This window comes from Saccostrea echinata, unplaced genomic scaffold (assembly GCF_033153115.1).
Source record: "Saccostrea echinata isolate AGI-Se365-2 ecotype Australia unplaced genomic scaffold, CSIRO_AGI_Sech_v1 ptg000030l, whole genome shotgun sequence".
NCBI lineage: Eukaryota > Metazoa > Mollusca > Bivalvia > Ostreida > Ostreidae > Saccostrea > Saccostrea echinata.
In genome coordinates, this window is record NW_026889779.1 from 25,974,996 (window position 1) to 26,002,217 (window position 27,222).

At 34.5% G+C, this 27,222-nt stretch overlaps 2 protein-coding genes across 2 annotated transcripts; one reads left to right on the top strand and one right to left on the bottom strand.

Annotated features, from left to right (window-relative positions):
• Nucleotides 1-188: 188 nt before the first annotated feature.
• LOC133196625 (mitotic-spindle organizing protein 2-like) lies at nt 189-5,241 on the bottom strand. The gene is made up of 3 exons (XM_061332490.1): nt 5,139-5,241; nt 2,092-2,284; nt 189-735 (listed from the first exon to the last, which is right to left on the bottom strand). The coding sequence occupies exons 2-3, from the start codon at nt 2,220-2,222 to the stop codon at nt 540-542; spliced, it is 327 nt and encodes a 108-aa protein (XP_061188474.1). The 5' UTR covers nt 2,223-2,284; nt 5,139-5,241; the 3' UTR covers nt 189-539.
• A 160-nt stretch (nt 5,242-5,401) lies between these two features.
• On the top strand, nt 5,402-27,222 carry LOC133197609 (oxysterol-binding protein 1-like). The gene is given in 14 exon segments (XM_061333717.1): nt 5,402-5,637; nt 6,153-6,358; nt 8,413-8,660; nt 15,766-15,943; nt 16,361-16,457; nt 16,927-17,062; nt 17,378-17,593; nt 17,960-18,205; nt 18,816-19,012; nt 19,356-19,489; nt 21,009-21,208; nt 21,385-21,554; nt 23,658-23,878; nt 24,495-27,222. Coding segments are annotated over 14 exon segments (2,520 nt in total). The 5' UTR covers nt 5,402-5,512; the 3' UTR covers nt 24,641-27,222.

The window sequence follows — 27,222 nt, forward strand, 5'->3', positions numbered from 1 at the left end:
AATTTATATTTTTCTCTGGAAAAAATGCAGTTTTTGCGCATTACATAAACTCAACCAAGAGGCCCATGGGCCATTTTGTTCACCTGATCACTTTGGTCAGGAAAAAGCAGAAATCAGTTCAGTATTTAAAAGTTTAAATATACAAGTGGTCCCAAATTACCAAATAATTTAATTCTAAAATCCACCTCTGAATTTCATATCACTTTATTACAAATTCAATGTATAAAAAGGTTTTTAAAAAATCTACTCATATGCTTGTTTCAACACACACAACTTCAATAACAAGCTCCCCTCCCTTCAATATATCCTCATACAAGTTTGTATACCTGGTAGGGATTTTTACTCGTACTCTTTTAAAATTTTTATATATGAAAAGAAGAAGAAACACTTAAACTATTCATGGCTTTCAAGCAATGTACAATAGTCTGCATCAATCTACATAGTTTCAATAATGATTATGACCATAGTTATAAAATGGTCTTTCTTATATATGTAAGTCTGAACTCCTAATAAGCTTGTTATGAGAGAGCAGCAATGCTTTATCTTCTAGCCTCTGGCTTTCTAGCACTCGGAACACGACTGCGGCTTTTCACTCTACGATCAGCCTCACTTTGGTGAGAACGTTGAGAAGTCTCAGGGGAACTAATCACTTTTGGCCTCTGTCCAGATATACTCCTAAGAACCTGCAAGATGGCCTGTGGAGCAACATTCATCTTCAGCAAATCCATGATGATTCTAGAAAAATGAATTCAAAAAATATGCTTCATGCATATTATTTGCATTGAGTAGGATATAAAAGGGGGCCTATGGGCCACATTGCTCTCCTAAGCACTTTTTACTAGAAAAGGCAGAAATGAATTTAGTAAAGAAAAGTTTAAAAATATAAGTGGTATCACTCCACCCCACGGGGTGATGATTTGAACAAACTTGCTACCATATTAATATGACTTATCCTGGCTTTGCTATTCTTGAGAAGATGTTAAAAGATTTTTCCTACATATTCCCATGAAAAACTTTGATTGCCTAATGTGGCTCCATCCTACCCCTGTGGGGGTCATGATTTGAACAAAATTGAATCAAAACTACCTGAAGATGCTTCTGTATATTACTAATGATGGCTTTGCTATTCTTGAGATTCTTAAAGATATTTCCTATATATTCCTGTGTAGAACTTTGATCCCCTGTTGTGGCCCCACCCTAACCCTGGGGGTCATGATCTGAACAAATCTGAATCTGTACTATGTAATGAAGCTTTAAATAATATTCATTCTTTCTGGTCCAGTTATTTTTCATCAGAGTTTTGAAACATGCCATGTCATTTCACTAATTCTTAATTATCTCCCCTTGAAAGAGGGCATGACCCTTCATTTGAACAAACTTGAATCCCCTTCACCTAAGGCTGCTATGTGGAAAGCTTTGGTAAAATTGGCTCAGTGGTTATGGAGAAGAAAATGAAAATGTGAAAAGTTTACAACAATCATTACAGAGGGCAGTATTTGAGAAAATTGCTACTACTGGTACATTCTACTTCTATGTGCAATTTGCTTTTATACACCAAAGCATCTATAAATACTAAATAATGCATCAAGAAAAAAATATTTTTCATGTGCTTAGTAAGCATCAGGATCAGTCACACAGTGTCCAAACATCAATGCATAGTGGGTCATCCCACCAAGAAATGCACATGAGATTTTTTTTATTTTGGCAGTGCTTCAAGGGTGTAAATTTTTTTCACCTTTCTTCCTTTTCTTTGTCACATTCTATTGGATTTTTTTCTTTTTTATGAAGCCTAGATTGTGTATGTGCTAAAGTTTGAAGGGTTATGGAAATTTGGGGAAAAAAAATCATGAAACCCCCCCCCCCCATGCCTGTCGCATGACTGAGGATTTTTAAAACAAACAGAATAAAGTTAGAGCTTTTTTAATTTTAATAATTGATAGAATAAAACTTCCACTTATGATCCATTCCAAATATGTTATACCCTCCTCTGGGGCCCAGCAAACTAGGTCAGTATCTCAATTTTTAGTCACAACACATTTTTACCCCAAGGCTGTGGAAAAGATAGGAACAGTGGAAAAAAAAAATACTTACTTGAAGACGCTGGGATCAAACACGACTCCAGCCAACTGTGACAGCTCATATAATTCTTGTTCGTCCAATGACAGGACATTTTTACTGAGGAGTGTGTACTGAAGAAACTGATCGCTGGTCACAGTTGTCATGGTTAATAATCAAATGACAGACTTCATTAATGCATCCTTCAATCCATATTTTTTGCAATAACCTGTGAAGAGTAAAAAATTGATCTAAAAATATTATAATAATTTACAAATTTAGTTATATGTTTAATTTAGTGAAAGACTTGGAATTTTTCACTTATCCACTGGTTTTGAGTGAAGTCTTTCATCAACCCTTGACAGGAACTATTATAAAGTCTTTCCTAAGGGGAACAGAGAATTGACAGTGAGTAATCTTCTTTTCTTATATATATATAATACTGATGTGTATGTTCAAACAGGGGTGGATAGCAATTTCATAAGCCAGGATATAGATTTGCTATACATAAAATAGTTAATTTACCAAAACTTAATAAAGGAAATAATTTAACAAGTCTAGGACAATCTCTCGATTAACTGATTAAGCTATATAGTTCTTATTAGCTAAATACCTTTATTATGCTTTCCAGAATACCTTGATTTAGCTATTTTTCCAACTTTTTTCTTAAATGTGTTATTTTTCAGCACTCTTGGTCATATCCTTGCAATTATTTGTCTCTTTCTTACCGAAAAAAAAAAACAAAAAAACTGTGAAATACTTCATATAAATAGCTTTATCAAGATGTTCTGAATTAAATTAAATTAAGGTATAAAAGCTCATTCAACCTATATATATAAGCTAAATCAAAAGCTTATGCTTAAAACTGAGAAGACCTACATGTACTTTTGATCTCAATCTCACTTTACCACTATTAACTCCTTATGTAAAAGTGAGACTGAGATCAAAAATGAGTTCGTCTTAAGTTTTGTGGCCTAGGAGCCAGGACCTGCTGATCAGAAGAACAAATCTCATTTCATAACTGTCACCTGCAGGATGCCATAGAGTATTGTTTTTTTTTTTCATCAAGAAAATAGATATTATGGTATCAAATTATTAGTATACAATTTAAGTATATCGTTGCGGGAGTTAGCAAGATTCCAGTTCCCCAAAGCCAGGACTATTTCTCGAGGCGAAGCCGAGGGAAATAGTCCTGGTCGAGGGGAACTGGAATCTTGCTAGCCTGGTTCCCTGTCCCTGTTTTGCTTTGTGTACTCCATGTCACTAGGGCCAGGTGGACTACAATGGATTCAAGGCGAATCTGCCCTGAATCTGAGCCCATTGTGACGTCGTATTTAGCTGCGCTTCCAGTGTAGAAGTTCATTGTGACGTCGTATTTTTCTACGCTGTCGATGTAATGTATCATTGTGACGTTTATATTTATTTCCGTGGTTAATGGCAAGGGCTCAAAATCCAATGATTTAGCGCGATTGTTCTGACTAATCAGGGGACAGCATAGATTGTAATCCACCTGGCTCTCCTGCCTTGGCAAGGGTGAGCCAGGGGACCTGGCTAAAGTCTTGCTAACTCCCGCAACGATCATCGTCGCAAGCCACGGGTTTTGTATCCATTCTATTTCCACAAACCCGTGGCTGCCTCCTACCAAATTCTCTCGTTCTCGCGACTGAATCATTGAATATTTATTAAGTGACGCCAGATTTACCTTGACCAATGAAATCACTCTGTAGCAATTTTTGGTACGCTTAAATGGCGGCGCCCATAATGAAATCATGTTTGCTATGCGTGGCAGATTTATTGAAAAAAATATGATAGATCCTGAAGAACAGAGGTGAGTAACGTATATTCTAAAATACTTACAAGGTTTTACATTAAAATACAGGGTTTCGAATGTAGACGTGTGAGAACACTGACTAGCGTTACTCGTTAAGAAAGGAAATTCGAACCGAAGTTGATGTACAGCTCGTGGTTATGGTTACATCCAAATACAAGATAGACTGATCATTTTCATTGGTTCTGACTCGAGGCGTCAGATGTTATTCCATTGGTTGAATGTATGTTATTAATATTCATGAGAATGAGAGAAATTTGTAGGAGACAGCCACGGGTTTGTGGAAATAGAATGGACACAAAACCCATGGCTTGCGACGATGCCTCAATGATGTACTTTTAACTGTTTTATTATACCAATACAAACGTAAAATTTAGAGGATTCAGATAGTGTGATTTCATTGCAGGGATTAGCTCACAGAACCAACACACGGGGATTAGTCCATTCACATATCATACCAATGTAAAAGTAAAATCTAGAGGATTATGGATAACAGGGAATTAGCTTTTGATACAGGGATTAGCTCACATGACTATAGATAGAATGTTCTATCGTTAAAATGATAAATGTCCCACGGACCCGGTTTAACGATAGAATGCGTTCCGTGTATTGTCTCTGTAGCAAAGAAAATACGGGAGATAACTCTAACTCAATGCATTTACTATGAAAAATCCCGAGAGTTCCGAATGTCAACATGGTGTGTAAATTTGAAACGAGTAAATTTCAGTAAAAAACGTTGGTGAAAAAGTGTTGAATTCTTCCATTATATGGATTAAATTTTTAGATGAAAGGTTATATTTACAGTCTCAAAAGGGTTTGTTATGATTAATTTGACTGTTATTTTCAATGCAACTTCATAAATTTTCTCCAAAATCGTTTCGGAGCGATTCTGCAATTTTCTGCTACATTACAGGTATATGGGAGGCATTCTAACTGTAGTGAGGGCCTGTCCCGAGACACAGTTAGATCATTCTAACATGACTACCGCACAGGGATTAGTCCATACATAACGATTTCTAGGGAATTAGTCACATCTAACGATAATGATGTAATGTTATATAGGGAAAAAATCAGTAGAGGTATAATAATATAAAATATCAAACTCTTCTGGTGTTACATTAGTGCAGGTCAATGATCATTTTGGGTGATTAGTGCAGCCCTCAAATAACATAATAAAAAAAAAGTTATTTACAAAACAGAACAGTAATCTGTGGGATTTTTAAGATATATATAAAGATAATGTCTCATGTCTTACTGCTTCTGTTGGGTGTAAAGGTCAATATGATCACGAAATGACGAATTCTCTGCTGACTTTCTAGACTAACCCTTGCCTCTAGGTTTACATCGCGGAGGAATCGTTGATAAAATAGTTCGAAATGAAAGCGATGCTTAACACAAGTATAAAACAAACATTAAAAAGAATTGTATTTCTTGTACAAGAACCGACAAACTCGGCATGATCTTTCTTAAATTAGAAGTAAAATAAATAGTATAATTAAAAACGGAAGTCGGATTTAGCATCATTACAGGAGTGTGTGACGTGTACGAACAGCCATCTTATGAGAAATATCAAGGAAAACATATAATTTTTTCAATAATTAAAGAAGTATAGTTGTTGGCATCAGGAGGATGTCTGATAATCGGTCTGTACACCAGTCCAACTATCGTGGCTGGTTGTACAAGTGGACAAACTATTTGAGAGGTTACCAGAAGCGTTGGTTTGTTCTGCAAAATGGACTTCTTTCCTATTACAGGTCAGGATGCAAATCAGTTTTGCTCCTTTAAATAGAAACTGTGATCCATTCATATTAGATAATAAAGAAGTACAATTTGTGCGGCAATTCATATCTAAAGTTTTGTAAATTTTTGTCTAACCTCCTCGCACAACTATGCTAGTTTTTAGGTTTCTTAAATGTTGCCCCACCCCCAGAGCTGTGCTTAAGCTAATATCTTTAATCATCTCATTATATATAGACATAGTTTACATCTGTAATCTTAGTTTATCTCCAAGAAAAATTTGCTGCAGTGTTACTGATTATAGCTCGTACATGTTGTTCATTCACCTTGGTTTTAATCATACCATTGCCAGTTAATAACACAATTTACTATTAGTTTTACTTGCATTGTCTTGCAAACTGTGCGTATACTTTAATGATTTTAAAAATAGCATAGTAAGTGTGTGTGGGGAGGGGGGGGGGGGTCTATCTGATTTCCTCACAGGAGCCTATAATTACTAATCTGATTATGGCCTATTTTTATTTTATTTCAGAAATCAGGCAGAAATGGCTCATACTTGCAGGGGTACAATTAATCTCGCAAATGCATACATCCACACAGAAGACTCCAATACAATAGTCATCTCCAACAGTGGCACCCACACATTTTACCTCAAGGCAACTTCAGAAGTAGAGCGTCAGAAATGGGTGACAGCCTTAGAACTTGCCAAAGCTGATGCTATCAAGCTTAATGAACCTGGTAATTTAACATCATTATTCTAAGAATATTATTAAATACTACATACAAGTTTGTAAATACAGGTAAACTTCGGTATCTCGACATCGGATATGTCGACAACCTGGGATATGTCGACGTCCTTCCGCGGTCCCGGCAGTATTTACTATATAAATGATTTGCGAAAACTCTGATATGTCGACCTCGGTAATGTCGACAACCCGGGTTATCTCGACGTATATTCAAAGTCCCAAGAGCAAAATTTACCCGGTATATGTCGACATCGGCAATTTTTTGCTCTACTGAACCTACCTGTTTGTCAGATAGGGTCGCTTGTCACGCACGGACGACTCCGGGTATCTCGACGTCAAAATTTCACACCTTTCACACCCATGTTTTGACTGCACGGTGCTTAATTAATTCTATAGATTGTGTTTGTAGGTGAATCCCAAGCCCCGTCGGCGTCTTTGAGAAGTTAATTGCTTAATGTTCAGCTTGGGTTATATCATTGCTAAATCTACGTGATTCTGCGTAAATGTACAGACGGTTATTTATATCGAAACCTACCATAACTTTTAAATTTGAAAAAGGTAACTAAATTACAATGAATAACAAACACACTGAATAATTCAAACTAAGGAATTAAAAGATGTTTTAATGATTTTTTGTAGTTAAAATGTATTCAACAGGACACAATCCAATAACGACAAGATTGACCGAATCAGTCGTAATTCATGCATCTGTAACATCACTACGTTAGTTTAGATACACATATCTCTTAAAAAATAATTTAATATACATTCTTCCTGAATGAAATAAGAGAAAAAAATAATCCGCATTTAATTTTTTCCGTATAGCGGATGTCGACTTTATACGGTTCGAAGTTTATAGAGCGCATTTCGTATCCTGCTCTGACAAAAAGGCAAGTTACACGCGAATGATGTAACTTTGTGAATTTAGAAAGATTTCGATTAAGAACACGTTTTATAAACAAGATTTTGAAAATAACTTCTTAGATTTTTAATAACTATAGAGGGAATTCTGAAATATGTTGAGCTACAGTCTATATTGAGGTCATGCACATATAATAAGCTTGTCTGTTTTGCTATGCAGTGAAATCTTGGATGTCAAGTCTCAACTCTGATATCTCGACACCTCGGATATCTCGACATTTTCCGATGGTCCCGTCGATGTCGAGATAACGAAGTTTACCTGTATATGAGAAGCATTGTGCTCATAATGCATGCATGAAACCATTTTGATGAATGACTTCTTTGATCATGTTTAAGTACTTGCATATATTTTAATTGAGATATATTAATACTAATGCAGATTAATAGCTCTGCCTGCTCATCTGGAGCAAGTGGAGGAGAATTTATGCTATACCAAAAGCATAGACATTGGCTAATTTTCTGGAGCAGGTCTTTTAAAGTAAATGTTTGGAATTGATATTTTTATGGATGATGCATCAAAGGATGTATACTACTATTGCTGCATTTGCAGGTTTTAAATTTTTCAAAACAGATCCTTTTCCAAGTAAATGCATCTGAAAACATGGTAAACCCTACTTGGGCCAACTTGCATGAATGATACACCTGAAAGTGCAGACATCTGTCTATCCTAAGAAACTATAATCCTGGCTTGGACCAAACTGCTAGGAATAATGCATCCAAAGAATATTATGAGTCTACTCTGATACTACCTATAATCAGTATATTCTGATTGTATGTATAAAATACAGTCAAACCTTGTTACCTCGAACTCGATGGGACCGAGAAAAAACTTCGAGATATCCGAAGATTCAAGATATCGAGGGTAAAATTCTTAGAGGCTAAGTGTTTGGGACTTCCAAATCAGTTCAACATATCCATGGTGTTCGAGATATCAGTGTTGAGATACCGAAGTTCAACTGTATTAAAAATTATTAAATAATGATTTTTCCTTTTAGAGCAGATTCAGATAATAAACCTTATTTGAATATATTATGTCTAGGGATGCATACTAGGATGACTCTTCCTTGATTATGGTTGACTTATGACAGGGAAACCTTTGTTTTTATCTCTGGTTGTTTATTTTAGCAGACAGTGATGAAGAAGTAGAACCAGAGCCCGATAAGAATGAGTTACAGAATATGGTAAAAACATTGACATCTAAACTAGAGGACATGAATACATGCAATGATCTAATTGCCAAGCACGGCAGTGGTCTTCAAAGAGCATTAACAGAGCTGGAGTCAATGGATAACCCTAGTGAAGCTGGTGGAAAACTGAAAGTCATAAATGAAAGAGCAACCATGTTTAGGATCACCACCAATGCTATGATCAATGTGAGTTTACTACCTTTTATTATATAAGTATGAGCTAGCACCCTACCGTACATGTATCTTGATGAATCTTGAGGAATGTTAGCATTTACTTTCTGCTTATAAAATGCAGTAAAATATTGTTGACTTATTTTCATAACACCTTCCTTAATCTATTTTTAGCATCATATGTTGATACAATCAAAAGTTTAGAAGATAGTTACAAGGAAAATAGATTTGGAACATGTATAAAGCAGTCACTTACATGTTTTGTCCTTACAACATTGCTTTAATACTTTTTCCTAGAAGTACAAAATATTTTTAAGACTAAATTCAGTTATGTTTTTGAAAACATCCCACATCTTTAACCTTAGCCTCTACATACCCTAGCCTCCTTTTGGTATTGAATAGTATGTCAAAACCAGAAAATGACATCTTTATGTCTTTTATAATTTAATTGCAACATGTTATATTTATAGTATTTTCCTTATAAAGTATGTTGAATCTGGGACATTCATAATATCATAACACAGAGAGGTCAAAAGGTTAAAATAATTTATTTTGATGTCATAAAAGAGCAAGAGCCACGAACCATCAAAAATGGCCCTGAGTCAAAAATTAACGGGTTTTTGTCAATTGATAGTGCAGACCTTTAGCTTTGCTTTGCCGTTTTTCTTTTTTCGATATAGATTATATTTTTTGAAAAAGAGAGTTTGAAGTGTGGTGGTGTTTTAAAAGAAAAATGCTAGTAAAACATCATTTTCTGTAACGTAACGTCGTAGGGCGGAAAAATTTCCTTGATCGATTTTGCATGTATGAATATGTGACTTTGAATTAAAACTAGTATTAATAATATAATAAACATCATAATTACTTTAAGACGATTAAAAGCATTTGGAACTTGATTTTACTTGCCGTCTTTATGGTAACCTCATGTTTAACTGATTGAATTATATAGATACATGAAGTAAAAACTAGAGGTACTGTGAGCACTGAGCTCACAAAATGATACCCCGCCTATCATATATTTATAATGGCAAAGTCCATGTTTTGCTATGGGAGACCCGAAATATGTGTCTGATCAAAAGTGAAATAGGAGGTGCACAATGGCACAATGTAAAAAGATTCTGTGAAAGTATCATTAAATCTTTAATTTATTCAGGCGTATAAGAGGAGTTGCGGATAAGAGATGGGTACCCTAAATATTATTTAAAGAATGGCAGTGTCTATGTTTTGCTATTGGAAACCTGAAATATATGTCCGATCATTAAGTGAAATAGGAGGTGCAAAATGGCACTATCTAACAAAGATTCTGCGAAAGTATCATTAAATTTTATTGAGTGGTATAGGAGGAGTTGCGGATAAGAGATGTGTACCCCAAAACGTAATGGACGGAGGCACAGACGGACGAAAGGACACCCCCATCACTATATACCCCAACTTTTCAAGCGGGAGTATAATAATCTGTGTGACTGTCTTGGAATATTTTCATTCTACCTGGTCCCTATGATAATATTTAAAAAAGGAACATTCTATTTATATCCCTTCAACACATTTTTGAGCGATGCTTCGCTCCTAGTGAAGTATTGTGTATAGATCATCATAAACAATATACAACATGCTTCAAATGCCGATAGTCTGACCAACTAAGTGTTCCGGATTTTTCCCTACAGGCCAGCAGATATTAAGCTGATCTTTGGCATGTGCGTCCAGGCACGTAGTATCGTTTTTCAAAGTTGGGAAGGGGGCAGTCGGGAAAAAAATAATTGACAACATACCTGAAATGATCTTGAAACGAATGTTTCGGAACTGAAGAGCTAATTCTATAACTACATTGTAGGTAAAAGTATAATTGCAAAAAGTTTTGTTTAAATTAAAAGAGACTTTCAATGCAAAATTCTTAGATCCTGATATTGCGAGTATTTTAACGTATAAAAGATCTAAATTATTTGGACAAGAGGAAGAAGGAAAAAGTTGGAAGGACTTGTTTCTAATCCATTTATTCATTTGTAACAATAATTTGAACCTTGTTTTCGATACAGAAACAGGGAAAATTTTAGATTAATTGGAAAGGGATTTCGCAATTTATCAGAATGGTTTAATTAGTAAACAGAACTCATCAAAACATTCTAGCCCTTAATGTAAGTTTCTTTGGAGCAATATGGAAAACAGTAGAATACACTTCAAAAAATATTCTTAAGAAAAATAAATTTGTTAAAAAATCACTCGTCACTGTCCATTATTATATATTTAACAGTATTTGCTGGAACCCCCAACCCCCATTTTTTGTAAAATATACGAATTTTTTTCTCCAAATACCTTAATATCTGCAGGGATTTTGTAAAGGTAGAGTCTGCGAAAATTCTATGATTATTTTCCATGTAAATGTATCAAAAGATTAAGCATGAGGAATTTTTCGTTATTATCACACGTAACCATTGTGTAAAATCCACACTTTCGATTTCATTTGCACATTATGGTTTTTATGGTTTATAAAAAGAGTAGAGCTGCATTGATATTGCTGATATGTAGGTCACTATCATAATTGAAATACATGTACAGATGTTCATTTATCCTTGTTTTATTGTCTCACAATCAGCACAAGATTGATTTTAATCAACAAAAGCTTGCTTAAAAATATTTTACTCGGAGAAGCAATAAGAGTTGTCCGTACATATTTTTTTTTCAATTTTCTTTATGATTTTTTTTTTTCGTGAAAAGAGGCGCTGCCAAACCAGTCCCCACCCCCCTTCTCATTGAGGAAAAAATAAGAGGAGTAGGAAAGTCTTTAACAATTTTGTTGCCATTAGTTTGTAACCCCCCCTCTTTTTTTTCAATCTCAACTGGAAGTCTTGGATCTACCATTCTACATATCATGATACTAATAGTTTATACTGAGGGAGGAGGTACAAGTGTACTAACCAGAATAAGCTGACAATAGATTTAAAAAAAAAGAGCAAAAATTATTATCCAAAAAAAAAAAATCTACTTCGTTGGGTTTAAAAAAATCTAGCTATAAACAACTTACGACCATACGTTTTAAAGAACATATTCCCGGTTTATTGATTTGTTTTTTAAAACACATTCTAAGATCTCTCTCTCTCTCTCTCTCTCTCCATGTGTTTTCACATCGCTGAATTCTTAGATAAAACCGTATACTAATAAAGTTGCAATGAAGAGATGATGACGGATAAAAACTTTGGGTAAATTATATGTAGTGTACTTATCTATTTAATTTATGTTTTGTCTAAATAGACCTATAATCACTACCCTTTCACTGACTGACGATCTGAAGCATAACTATACTAATAATTAAATTGTGTTAGTTACAATGATATATTTGGAGCACAGTACAAAAAATGCATAAACATTTTATACTGATGTCTAAAATATACGACATGCATTTAATGCAATTTTACTCACTGGGGGTATATTTGAATTATGTTTCACAAAGGATGACAAGATCGGGTTTATGTTTTATGTACATATGCATCAATAGCCTCACTTCGATTTTAATAAATACAGACATATTAAAAATATACTGATATATTCTTTTGTTTTTGTTCACGGGCGCGGGATCGTCAAGTGCAAGTGTTTTGACGAAACCCGATATTGGTGCTTACATAACTGTATACTATAACTATACATTATTTTGTATCAGCATGTATAAGCCATCGATATAACTGAATTTTGTTAATCAACTAAGATGATTCTTCTGCATGTACATAAAAAAGGTGGATTTCGGTGCGGAAATAAGATGATTATCTTAATGCGTATTTTTTTCATTCCTTTTTTTTATTTTTTTTTTTTTAATTTTCACTTTGGACAGCAACCCATATCATTATTATTTCGCTTGTTTTAAAAAGGTATAGCGTGATATCTTTGCTACACTCTCTATTAATTTGTTTACAATTTAAGTCATGCCTGATAACACTACTAACAACAGTATTTTGAATTATTTCAGGGAGGGAAGGGGGGAGGGGTAGTAAAGAAAGACACCGTGGCGGGAATTTCTGATAACTTGTAATTTGATGGTATCATCCAGTTTGGTTTACATGTAATTAAATCATATACATGTAAATACATGTAGGGGCACTATCTAGAGCGTTAAAAGCTTTTCAGCAACATCCCAAATAATTTACAGCCTTTATGACGTCACAACTGACGTATTACTAGTAACGTCATACATAATGACCTAGTCATAGTAAAAACCACAAAGTTTTTCCAGACATTTATTTCAGAAAATGTATGTAGTTGACTATTTTTCACATTTAGCATTTTAAATGAACAATTTACTGATTTTCTAGCATATTTTGTGAAATTTATATTTTTTTTATTATTACATGAATTGAATGTAAGCGATTGATCTACAAATTAAGGATTATTTGATCCATCAAAATTTAAATATAAAATCAAATTTCATATTGGCCACAACCACGAACAACAACGATATTAAACATAAAGATTTGTATCGGTAATATCTATATCTATGGGAAGTATAAAAGTTGTTCTTGACTGTGGCCACATCTAACTTTGGGAAAATCTGTCGAAAAAACGGCATTTTTTAACGTTTTTATGAAACCGTCGCATTTTCCAACCGTCGCACGTGTTTAATGGCGCATTATATAACGATATAAGTTATGTATGGAAAAGAAGAATGTTGTCCTCTAATATTTAACGTATAGTACTCTTCTTGAACCGAAACTTTATTTTTGTGAAAAAGACAGGGCCAAATATGATGGTTCGTGGCTTTAGCTGTTTGAAAGCGGTACATGTGCAACACCACAAGCAAAAAAGAAAGAAAAAAAAAAAATCACATTCACATTGAATAGCAACAGTTGCTCCATCAATTTAGCTATACAAATGTGGTGTGTATTCTTTAAACAGGCATAATTTATTCAAGTGTTACTTTTTCAATTTACTGTAAAATTGTTAAATGTATGGTAAATATTATAAGAATTGAATAACATGCATGTTCAATTTGTCAGCACAGCTGTCTGTCGATGTAGTGGATGTACGTCAAAAATTTACAATTGAATGCAAAATTGTCAGACTGGCACTACAAATTCATTTCAGTTGATGCTGCTTTTGATCAGTGAAGAAAAATTAATTAAAAAAAAGAGTTACAGGTGTATCAGAAATGCTATTATATTAAACACTAGATGGACATCAAACTATGCTGGTCATTGGCATGTGAGTCATATTTTTTCTAGTTACAGATACTGTTAAGTTAAACAGTTGTTGATGTAATCCAAAATTTATGTTTTGCTGCTGGGTAGGCTTTAGATAAAACAATGTTTATAGAGCACCAAAAATATCCCAATGAAGCAAATAAGGCATGACATATGTGTACTCCAAAATGTGCCGTATCACACTCCAAAATGTATCATATAACACTCTAAAATGTATCATACTATCATCATGATCATATAGCACTCAAAAATGTGTCATATAGCACTTTAGAATGTATCATATTACATACCAAAATGTATCATATCACACTTCAAAATGTTTCAGACAGCACTCCAAAATGTATCATATCACACTCCAAAATGTATTATATCGCCCTTTGAAATGTATCATGTTACATTCTAGAAATAATGTATTTTATAGCATCTTATAGTTTTCTTATAGATTTATTGAAAACAAACAATTGATATACATTTAAGTGGTATCTAGATATTACGCAGGGATTTAACAAACCACCTTCCAATCAAGTTGCAGTAGTGGAGCTAATAATTGCACTACATTATCTCCACATCATCTTATTATAGCCATTAACCAAGAAATCTAAATATATGGTAGATTTCCAACTCTGTACAGCACCAATTATTGACAAGATTTAATTTACACTAAATGCCTAAAGCAAAAAAGAGGTACTTTTAGTTTGTAATGTCAGAGACTATAGATATAAAGTTTCTTTTTGAATAAATAGAACAAATTAAAAATCTATTTGTAAAATGTTTATTGTGTTTCTTCTTTGATTTGACTCTGCTCCTCAACCAATCAGCTTTGAAAAGGTTGGCCAATAGGTGAGGACATTGCTTAATGCTGATCAGAATGTTAAATTCAATGAAGAGCAAAAAGAATCAGGTTTTTAAAATGAGTCATATTTCTAGTTTTCTATATAAATACTTAGGTTTGGGCAAAAAAAATTGTACTCAGTATTTTAGTAAATATTCCATCAACATTTAAGGAATGTTTTTAAGTTTGGTGTGAGTTATTGGTGTGTAAATCACACAGACTTGTCATGTAGGCATATTTCATGAAGCACACTAAACTTAAAAACATTCCTTATATTAACATTTTTAAAACAGGTTTAAAAGCACCAAAAATATACTCAATGACTGAATTATTCGCTGCCCTATATCGTTACATTTTTATTATAAATGTCTCTAGCCTCATTGTGATGTCACTTTAGCGCGAGTTTCTCTGCATATTTCTACGCGTGAGTATACACGAAAATGGCATTCAAATCAATTTCACAGTTGGCTTAGTAGAAAAACACAGCAAATGTAAATATTTAAGTTTACTAATTTAAATTTACCTTCTGCAATCAATTATAATCATGTTAGAGCAAGATTTGATTTTAGAATGTTAAGTGATGTAATGACTAAAGTCAGTGTCTCATTTTGTATTTGAGAAAATCTACATAAACATGATTAACTTGATATTGATAAATATTAATATTGTGAGATTAAACATTCATGTTACATTAACTAGATTAATTATAGCCCTTTTTTATACTGTATGGATGTCATTTACAGATTCAAACTTCAGTATAAATAATAGAAGTTAGGTAATGTCATTGCCACTCTTATCAGGAAACTTTATCGTGTTATCATGAAGGAGTATGACCTTGTTCATGTAGACAGAGGATATAAAAAGTACTGTCAATTAAGCTGTATTTCACTGACTGGAGACTTATATATTTACGTCCAAAAATAGAATTTTATAAGTACATCTCACCCCATCTGTGGATTGTCCAGGTAATTCTATGAAAATGACAGACTGATCTAGAAATGTGTGTTATGGTTATGGAAGTTCTAAGTTATGGAGTGTAGAAATAGAAGTCACTTGTTGTATCTAAGGAGGATCGTGTGATATAGATAATCTGTGCTATATTTAGGCTTGTGGGGAGTACCTTGATGTAGCCCAGAATCAGGTGAAGAGACTACAGAAGATTGTCAATTATGAACACGAACAAAGGATGAAGTTAGAGGAGATGGTGGAGCACCTTGCCAAAGAACAGGTTACCTTGGAAGCCAAAGCCAAACAATCCATGGGACAGGCCCCAATCAAGAAAGGTAAATTAGGCTAGAAAACACTGAACAAGCCTTTAACAGAAGTATAGACACAATATTACATACATGTATAGGGTTATGAGGTACTGAATAATTAATAGTATGTTGTAATTATTGACCAATCTTTCTGTAGAGTACTTTAATACTGTATCTACAGTTTATTGGATTTCATTTTTTGTGGCTGATCTTAAGGGGAGAGTGAAATAAAATTAGTTACCACGAGGGTTTGGTATTTTGCAGAGTGCTTCTAATACATATATTACAATTTCTCTGTAGGAGTAATTTTTGATAATAACTGTATCTATCAGTTTCAACTTTAGATTTATAGTTATGCTAATCAGCAAAAAGTATATTTAAAAAATTTAATAATGTTAGTATGATTGTGTTAATTTCCTATGAGTATCCTTTTTTCTTTTGTAGGGCCTGGGGGGTCAGATGAGGAGGACTTCTATGATGCTTTGGATTACCAGGCTGAGGAATTTGAAGTTGCTCTCCCTCACACTCAAACAAAACACAGGTCTGCTATAGTTTTCAATCAGAACATATACATGTATAAATGTTGCAAAACTAAAGCACAAATATATATATATATATATATATATATATATATATATATATATATATATATATATATATATATATATATATATATATATATATATATATATGCCAATATAAGGTGCATTGATTAAAATTGTGGCATGTGCATGACCTCAGCAATCAGTTTGATGATCATTGATAGATATATAATTATAAATATGCAAGCATATTCTCATATATTTTCATTAGTTACCATTGGCTATTGTTGAATTTGGACTGAGATAAGATATAATCCACTTGTCCGATAGTTTACTGTCTCACAGTTAACCACCTAAAATTTGATTTTATATCTTATTATTGTAAAGCATGGATTTTTTACAGAAGGACAGGCAGTAGTTTAAGTTTGATTCTATATCTTATTATTGTAAAGCATGGATTTTTTATAGAAGGACAGACAGTAGCTTAAGTTTTGACAGCCAGGCTGATGAAAGAAGCAGTGACCTCAGCAGTGAAGCTGAAGAATCCGAGGGACAGGAAGCCAGAGTCTACTCCCACAAGTCTAAACAGGGGGCCTCCAAACAGGTCTGCCATAAAAGCTTTTATAGAGCACCTAAACAGAGCCTCATGTCATTACAGTTAAAGCACATCAAAAGTGATGTATTATATATGTAGCACTCAGATATAGAATTTAACTCTGAATTTGCCCTTTCCCCTAAAATTTAAGTATGAATGTATTATACTGTAAACTCAATATTCAGAGAAAGAATTCCATACCTAAGAAGCACAGTATCATGAAAATTACTAATCTCATCTTTACATGTAAAATTACATACTGGTAGTTCATCTAGATAAGCACTGTATTTTTAAAATTTTCTGATGGTTCAAATTCTTTTCCAGCCTACAGCAAGTGTGAAATCTCGTGTCAAAAGAAATGCCAGTGGAGATATGAAGAAGAATGGGGACACTCAGCTTGTGGTAGCTAAACCCACCACAGTCCGAAAAGGAGCTCGAGTAAGACGAACAACGATCCCACCAAAGCCAAACTACAGTCTCAATCTTTGGAGTATAATGAAGAACTGTATAGGAAAAGATCTCTCCAAAATCCCTATGCCTGTAAGTTATCCCTATGCCTGTAAGTTATCCCTATGCCTGTAACTTATCCCTATGCCTGTAAAGTATCCCTATGCCTGTAAATTATCCCTATGCCCGTAAGTTATCCCTATGCCTGTAAGTTACATTACAACATTAATTAATTGGTCTGTAACTTTGACATCCTGGCAGCCCACTGACAGGTTGAAAATGTTAATTTTGATCTCTCTTGCTACTTATAGAGGAAAGAAAATACATGTACTATTCATCCTCTTTAAATGCTGTGTTATAAAATGTTTACATTGGTTTCTTGTGTCATCAAAAGGGATGGAAAGCTATTTAATTGATAAACAAGATCATAAACTATACAGATATTTTATTTGTGAACAGGTAAATTTTAGCGAACCATTGTCCATGCTGCAGCGTTTGACTGAGGATTTTGAATACTCGGACTGTCTAGATCGTGCAGCAGCATGTGAGGATTCGGCTGAACAGTTGGTCCATGTGGCAGCCTTTACAATCTCTTCTTACTCCACTACCACCAATCGTACCACAAAACCATTCAATCCTCTTCTTGGAGAAACATATGAATGTGACAGAACAGATGACCTGGGCTGGAAGTCATTCGCAGAACAGGTACAATAGGAATCTTAGTAGGCATAAAATATATTGGAGATTTTTATGATAGGTTGCTTAATAACCAAATAAAAAAAAATTAAGGATAGAATTGAGAAAATTTATCTGATGCTGTGAAAAAATTTTGAAGAAGAAAAACTTTTAGGTAACAGAAACTGTTTTAGAAATGATCTGGAAAGGTTCACAACTAGTCCAGTCATTTAGATTTCTTGCAAGTAATTTTATTCTCTTAAGTTATCTTATTTAACTTATTTTAAAAGACCTACAGGCTGAAAGTGAAAGGAATTACTGTCTTATTCAGTGTTTATTGTAAGTTTCTTGTATGCCTAGAAGAAGAGTCCATCACACAGTGTAGTTTTAAAAGTACATTGTACTGGTAATTATAGAGATTTGAAAATTATGAGTTTATTATGAGTGTATGTGTCAAATAAATCATCTTTTTTCTGATGTTTAGCAAAAAAAAAAAAAAAAAAGGAAGAAGATTTTTACCAACTAGTGTAATTATATATGTATATAATATGAATAATTGTGAGACACTCCTGACTGGACACTGACCCAGCTTTGGGCTAAGAAAGGTAAAATGAATTTGATTGGTTGTTTGTAATACTAGGTTAGCCACCATCCGCCCACAGCCTCCCAATATACAGAGGGCAATGGATGGTCATTGTGGCAGGAATTCACAATGGGGAGCAAATTTCGAGGAAAATATCTCCAAATTATTCCTCTTGGTAAGAAAGTGCAAACTCACAGAGTGTTGATGACTTTGTAACCTCTAGATCCTAGGTGCTGGTCCTGCTGTATAGACTCCTAGATAAGATGCCATTTCAGTAATGAGTAATTATAAAAATGATTTTGTGGCAAATGATAAAGCACTTTAATAGTATGTATTTTCTTTTTTATCAGCAAGGTAAACAACCATATGAAATAGCATCTTGTCTACTCTCCTTTTTACCTGAAACACTCCTGGAAGACAAACAAGAGAGCAAAGCAGAGTACCGTAGAATTATTTTTACATTTTCATTATTTCACATGCTTTCATAAAAAATATAGATTATTTATATAATCTTAAAAGCTTTACTTTGCTATGCTTTCTTGCTTGATACAGAATAGTACACTGGGTCTTTTTCTTTTGGTGACTTTGGTTGATTTTTTTGCCTGACTTTAAGGTGGGCCATCACCCTCCTTTGGCTGCTGTTCACAGAGAGGGAAGAGAATGGATACTCTACCAGGAGATGGCTATAGCTAGTAAATTCAAGGGCAGTTACTTTCAAATAACACCCCAGGGTAATACGTTTGAATTCTTTAAGTAGCCATCTGTGTGTTAAGGGAATGGCTTTTGGTAAAGTTATGCATTCTTATCCCTACTCACGTACACAGTCTTAATCTGTCTTGCTTGCTTCCTTATAATTGTCTAGTCACTATGTCTTCAGAAATTTGTGTTATTGGTCAAGCCATATTCCAGAGTGAGACAAGCACAAATGCATTGTCTTCCTCCCCCTTGCAACAAAGTTGTGAGGAGATATGGTGTTTGGTCAGTTTGTATGTTAATGCATTCATATGAATATAGTGGACACAGTTTTAAAGTTAACCCTTTGACGTCCAGGCTTATACTTGCTGTAGGGGTACTTGAAACCTTTTGCAAAAGAGTCATAAGATCAAGGTCAAGATAGTGACATGTATTTCCTGTTTTAAGAGTGACATTGGTTTTCTCAGTCTCATACATGCTGCAGGAATGAAGTGGACACAGGAAGAAGCCTATTGAATTTTTTTGGTAAAAGGTCAGAACTTATTATGGTAGCAAGGATTGTTTTGACAAACAGGACATTTTGAGAGTTACTTTTGCAAACTGTACTTCAGCCACTTATAATGAGAGTACATCCAAGAGCTCAAAAATATTGTTAACTCCTCTGACTGCTTTGACCTGACCTTTGAATAAACGATTCGAAGATTTCTTTATCAGCCCACTTGCATCCTCTAATGAAGTATGGGGTTAATGGTTCAAACAGTATACTGAGTCCACATCACTATTTTGGACACATGGTCACATTAATGTATATACTAGTCAATGCTTTATCGTGTTGCACTGTGTTGTCAGGGATAACATTAAATTCAAAGGAATTTATATCTTATTCAAGCTTTTGTTGTTGTTTTTCTGTTTCACAATTTCACTGAAGATTTACTCTGTCATTTGAATAGTTTATTGACTTGGAATGATAAACATGTACCAGGCATGTTTGTAATTGGGTGCATGTTTAGATAGATTGTACACAATTCTTGTGACTAACCATAAAAATCAAGGAATTATAATAAACATTTCCAATAAGAAAGATCTCAAAGTCTAAGCCAAGCTTCTAATCACTAATTTGGAATTTTTTCTGTTATTGCAATTTCCTTAGAAAGGTGGCGATAAAATAAAATGTAAAATTCAAGTAATTTTAGTATTATACGGTCTAGGTCAAAATTTGAAGAAAAAAATTGTCAGAAATTGAGTTATCTTTCTTAGCAAAGAGTATTTCTTCCATGGATAAAAAGGTATAAATTAAAATTAGGCAGGAGATTGTAAATAGGAAATGCATTCTGTATAATTAAATCTTTGAAAATTCATAACCCTTATTGCTTACTGTCGCAAATTGAAACATAGTACTAGGTAACTTTAGTTTGCTATAAATTAGACATGAAAGCAGCACCTGAAATTGGTTTATAGTTTTGAGACAGACTAAAAATAAGTTAGAAAAGCGAGCAGGTTTGCCCAGGACCTGGCCACTGCTTGTTACACTGATCATTTCCTGTTATTTCTGTGTAGGTATAGCCCACCTTGTATTTAAGAAGTCAGGCAATCATTACACCTGGAGAAAAGTTACCACAACTGTTCACAACATCATTGTGGGCAAGTTATGGGTGGATAACCATGGTGAAATGGATATAACCAATCACAAAACACAAGACAAATGTCATCTCAAGTACTCTGCCTATAGTTACTTCTCCAGAGAAATTCCAAGAAAGGTGAGAGATACATGTAAATTTTTAATGTCCTGTTTTCAATAAAATTTTTAGATTGAGATACGAAAAAGTTTGTTCCAAAGAGAGCTTTTGAGATAAATTCTGAAAAATGATCACGTAAAAAGTATGTCAGACTTCAAAATGTAAGACAAATATATACACATACTTGATTATGACAGGTTACGGGGGTGGTGACCGATCAAGAGGGTGCTGCTAAGTGGGTCCTAACAGGAACCTGGGACAAAAGAATGGAGGCCGCCAAGGTGGTGCACATTGACGAGTCCAACAAAGGAAAGCCTGTGTTTGAGACGGGCCCACACATCTGTATCTGGGAGAAGAGGCCATTACCGTGAGTTCATTGTCTTTATAAAATATTTATATTTTTGTTGGTCTCATTTAACATATGCAGGCAAACTTTTCTTAGAATTATTTTTAGCTCACCTGAGCCGAAGGCTCAAGTGAGCTTTTCTGATCACATTTTGTCTGTAGTCCGTCTGTCCATCTGTCTGTCTGTCTGTCTGTCTGTCTGTCTGTCTGTCTGTCTGTCCGTCCGTCCGTCCGTCCGTCTGTAAAATTTTCACATTTTCGACTTCTTCTCAAGAACCACTGGGCCAATTTCAACCAAACTTGCCACAAAGTATCCTTGGGTGAAGGGGATTCAAGTTTGTTCAAATGAAGGGCCACGCCCTCTTTCAAGAGGAGATGATGAAGAATTAGTGAAAAATTAGTAGCATCTTTTAAAAATCTTCTTCTCAAGAACCACAAAGCCAGGGAAGATGAAACTCATGTGGAAGCATCCTCAGGTAGTGTAGATTCAAGTTTGTTCAAATCATGACCCCCGGGGGTAGGGCGGGGCCACAGTGGAGGATCAAATTTTTACATAGAAATATATAGGAAAAACCTTTGAAAATCTTCTTCTCAAGAACAGCAAAGCCATGATGAGTCATATTTATATGGAAGCATCCTCAGGTAGTGTAGATTCAAGTTTGTTCAAATCATGACCCCCAGGGGTAGGGCGGGGCCACAGTGGAGGATCAAATTTTTACATAGAAATATATAGGAAAAACCTTTGAAAATCTTCTTCTCAAGAACAGCAAAGCCATGATGAGTCATATTTATATGGAAGCATCCTCAGGTAGTGTAGATTCAAGTTTGTCCAAATCATGACCCCTGGGGGTAGGGCGGGGCCACAATGGAGGATCAAAGTTTTACATAGAAATATATAGGAAAAATCTTTAAAAATCTTCTTCTCAATAACAGCAAAGCCCTAATTGTTCATATTTATATGGAAGCATCCTCAGGTAGTGTAGATTCAAGTTTGTTCAAATCCTGACCCCCCGGGGGTAGGGCAGGGCCACAATGGAGGATCAAAGTTTTACATAGAAATATATAGGAAAAATCTTTAAAAATCTTCTTCTCAGGAACAGCAAAGCCCTGATTGATCATATTTATGTGGAAGTATCCTCAGGTAGTGTAGATTCAAGTTTGTTCAAATCAAGACCCCCTGGGGTAGGGTGGGGCCACAATGGAGGATAAAAGTCTGAACTAGAAATATATAAGAAGATATCTTCTGATGAAGAACTGCAAATCCATGATTAGTCATTTTGATATGGAAGCATCCTCAGGTAGTGTAGATTCAAGTTTGTTAAAATGATGACCCCAGGGGATAGGGATGGGCCATAATGGGGGATCGAAAATTTTACATAGGAACATATAGGAAAATATCTTCTTCTCAAGAACTGAAAATCATGTTTAGTCATTTTGATATGGAAGCATCCTCAGGTAGTGTAAATTCAATTTTGTTCAAATGATGACCCCCGAGGGTAGGGTGGGGCTCAATTAGGGGATCAAAGTTTTACATAGGAACATATAGAAAAAAATTTCTTCTCAAGAACAGAAAAGCTATGTTTAGTCATATTGATATGGAAGCATCCTCAGGTAGTGTAGATTCAAGTTTGTTCAAATGATGACCCCTGGGATAGGGAGGAGCCACAATGGGGGATCAAATTTTTACAAAGGAAGATATGGGAATTTTTTAAAAAAATCTTCTCAAGTACAACAAAGCCATTTGTTAAAACAAATTATATATTGACATGGAAGCATCATCAGGTAGTTTAAAATTCAAGCCCCCCCCCCCCCCCCCCCCCCCCCCCGTAATCTTTTCAATACTGAACTGATTTGTGCTTTTGCCTTGCCAATGTGCTCAGGTGAGCGATGTGGCCCATGGGCCTCTGGTTTAGCAATTGCATTTTAATAGATATACTCTTCTCCTTTAGAGTATATTATGAAAACAAAGTTTTTATTTTGCCAAATGAGGGTGAAAAGAACAAAAATGATTCAGAGGCAAAAATTTCAAAGAATACAATTTTAAAGAAACAATTTTGCATTTGAAATAATTAAAAAAAAAACTTATTATAATTTCTCCTTTTTTTCTTTTAACATTTACCTACAGGCCAGGAGCAGAGAAGATGTATAATTTCACATCACTGGCTGTGACACTTAATGAACCGGAGGAAGGCGTGGCACCGACAGACTCCCGTCTGAGACCAGATCAGCGGGCCATGGAGGAAGGAAAATGGGACGAAGCCAATAAATTCAAACTACAGCTAGAAGAAAAACAGAGGGCTGCCAGGAAAAAACGTGAAGCTGAGGCAGAGGAGGCAGCCAAAAGGGGTAAGGAGGATAAAAGGGGTAGAGGGATAGCTTGTGGGAAAGGAAGAAAAGTAGAGGGATAGTTAGTGGGTAAGGAAGATGAATAGGAATTGAGGGATAGTTAGTGGGTAATAAGAATAATGACAGGGTAGATGGATGGCTAGTGGATAAGGAAGTTAATTAGGGTTGTATCAATATATTGATATATCGATACGTATCGATATTCAAGAATGTATCGTATCGAAAAAATAACTTCCAATACGTATCGGGCAGACAGTTTTTCTTATAATTCTGTGAAAACGTTGGGAATTTCAATCGCCGAAGATTATATTTAACTGTTTTTAATTAAAACTGATCAATAATGATATAAACATGAAGGAGATAGCACATAATAAATATTACAAAATACATGACAGCTATATTTTAACATGTTGGTTTTACAGTTTTTAAAAAGTTGGAATTTGAAGTGTATTTTGTAATGACAGTGAGAAAAGAACTTAGAAATGGGTTATAAAACATTCAGTTTTTATAAAATATTTGCATAAAATGATTAACAAGACTTTTTTGATAGACTTGTTAAAGTGTCCAATATATCGCATATCGCTTTATAAAATATTGTGTGTATTGATTATTTCAGGAGAACCAGTTAAAGGATACCAGGCAGTGTGGTTTGAAATGAAACAAGACTCTATTACAGGAAGTCCCATACATATGTACAATGGACGATACTGGAATTGTAAAGAGAAAGGCGATTGGTCAGCTTGTCCTAACATATTCTTATAGCTGGTGTGATAATTTAGGAATTGTTTTATTACCAAAGTAGCCAATTGATCATGACAGAAGTCTATCAAAAAGAGATGCAGGTTTTAATTGTGATATGAAAATTGAAAAAAAAATCCATTGGTTTTGATATATTAAGTATTTGATTATAATCAATGTCTTCAATTGTTATGGTGTAGTCGAGCAATGTATACATGATTGTGTGTGTGAGAGAGAGGGTGTGTGTGTGTGTGTGTTTCTGTTAGAGAGAGAGAGAGTCCACTGTATGAGTTGATGGAGAGACATTAGTACAAAGCAATAATAACAAGATTACAGTGATAATCCTCATTCACATTCATTCATCCACATATTCTCAGTTGATTTTGATTAATCTTTTACAAATGGTTCAGTTCATTCAGTTTGGTGCCATATTTTACTTGTATTTTGTACTGTGTGTACAGTAGATCCAGACTATATCCCTGGCCATGTGTATGCTGTACTGTACAGTAGATCCAGACTATATCCCTGGCCATGTATATGGTGTACTGTACAGTAGATCCAGACTGTATCCCTGGCCATGTGTGTGGTGTACTGTACAGTAGATCCAGACTATATCCCTGGCCATGTGTATGCTGTACTGTACAGTAGATCCAGACTATATCCCTGGCCATGTATATGGTGCACTGTACAGTAGATCCAGACTGTATCCCTGGCCATGTGTGTGGTGTACTGTACAGTATATCCAGACTATATCCCTGGCCATGTATATGGTGTACTGTACAGTAGATCCAGACTGTATCCCTGACCATGTGTGTGGTGTTCTGTACAGTAGATCCAGACTATATCCATGGGTGTACTGTCTGTACAGTAGATTCTGACTTTTCACTGGCCCTGTGTATTTTGTAACTATCCCTGATCATGTGTAGATCCAGACTGTGTATCCCCGGTCACAGAGCTCTGAATTTTTATTGTTACCCAACATTCCTTTCTTGCCTTTGTTTTATTTATTCAAGTCTTTTTTTATATATATAATTTAAAAGCTGACCATTTTTATGACATGAAGCAGGAGTTGATGACATGATAATGTGAATTTGTAGCAGTGTTGTGATGTTCATGTGGCTTTTGCTCAGTATGCATCAGTGCATTACCTCTTGTAGCAAATGTTTGTTTTTATGCAATGAATATATCAAAGTTTGACTTTTTATTCCCTTGATTGTACATAAAGCCTTTGTAAATCATTGATTTTGTGTAAATTCAGACAAGAATTAGTATAGCGTAGGAAAGATTTGTGAACACATGCACTGCAGTTCGTTGATTATGTGTAATCTATGATATAATTTGGGATTGCAGTATTGTGATTAATATGCATTGCTTGAATTATATCATGTATGTATATATATAGGAACAAGTCACATTGACTGCATATTTTAATTTAAAAAAAACTGTGGAGTAAGAGTCCTTTGACAGTGACAGTTTTGATTAATATATTGTCTGGTATTACTGATGTGTTTGTAAATGTACGAGAAAAACATTTTTTTCACATTTTGTAAAAATTCATGTTGATGGAACAGGACGGTAAGATAGAATGTTTACTTTGTAAACTCTTCAATATATTAGTACATTGTTGTTTGTTTTATTGCTAATATATTTTAGAGTGGTTTTAAGTGGAAGTTTTCTCAATATATCACGCAACACATTATTACAAGGATCTCTTTGAGAGAGAAATGTGCTATTGTAATCTTTAAAATGAATTTAGTCAGTTTTAACATGGGCATTCTTGTTTTACAATACCTTTATGTGTATTCAGACATATATCACTATAATCATATCTCAGGATTAAGTGCATTATGATTTGTGTGGCCACTGGTTTCTGTGGAAATGACTGAAAAAAAAACACAACATATTGATCAAAATTTTTATCGAAGTTTTGGAAGCCCACACTATTACAGCAAATCATGCAGTAGATCTGACATAATCAAAATCACCTTTTCTGGATATATATAAATATTACCTATGTATTCCCATTGCAATAATTTTATTGAGAAGCATGTCATCATGTGTAAAAAGTTTCTCAAAGAAAAAAAACAACAAATAACCGGATTTTGTTCTCATTGGTTGGGATACTGTGACACTGTATTACAAGACTTTGGAAATCACATGTAAACTTCAGAGTTACAAGGACCATATTTGATGAATCATACATGTACGTAGCATGCTAATCAGTTTTTGTATATGTCGGATACAAGTGTATTTTCTTTTTCATTGAATACCTGGGGTAAAAATTCCAAGGTTATATAATGAGGTATGATATTGTTGAAATGCCCAACTTATAGACGTGTATAAAAACGCTCGCTCTTTTACTAGTCAGCACAAGCTTGAGTGAATGTTGTAGAACTCTGGTGAATCTATTTCACAAGCTTGAGTGAATGTTGTAGATTGTGAACTCTGGTGAATCTATTTCACAAGCTTGAGTGAATGTTGTATGTAGAATGTGAACTTCAGTGAATCTATTTCACAAGCTTGAGTGAATGTTGCTTCTCTGGTTAAGCTATATTGGTCATATTGGACCTTTTTGAAATGTTAAAATAAATGAAAAATAAAACACA

What these genes read in the sequence shown, in the direction of transcription:
- LOC133196625 (XM_061332490.1), bottom strand. Translation starts at nt 2,222, where the DNA reads ATGACAACTGTGACCAGCGATCAGTTTCTTCAGTACACACTCCTCAGT. An exon ending in TTTGATCCCAGCGTCTTCAA is followed by an intron (nt 736 to 2,091) that starts GTAAGTATTTTT and finishes TCATTTTTCTAG; the next exon opens with AATCATCATGGATTTGCTGA.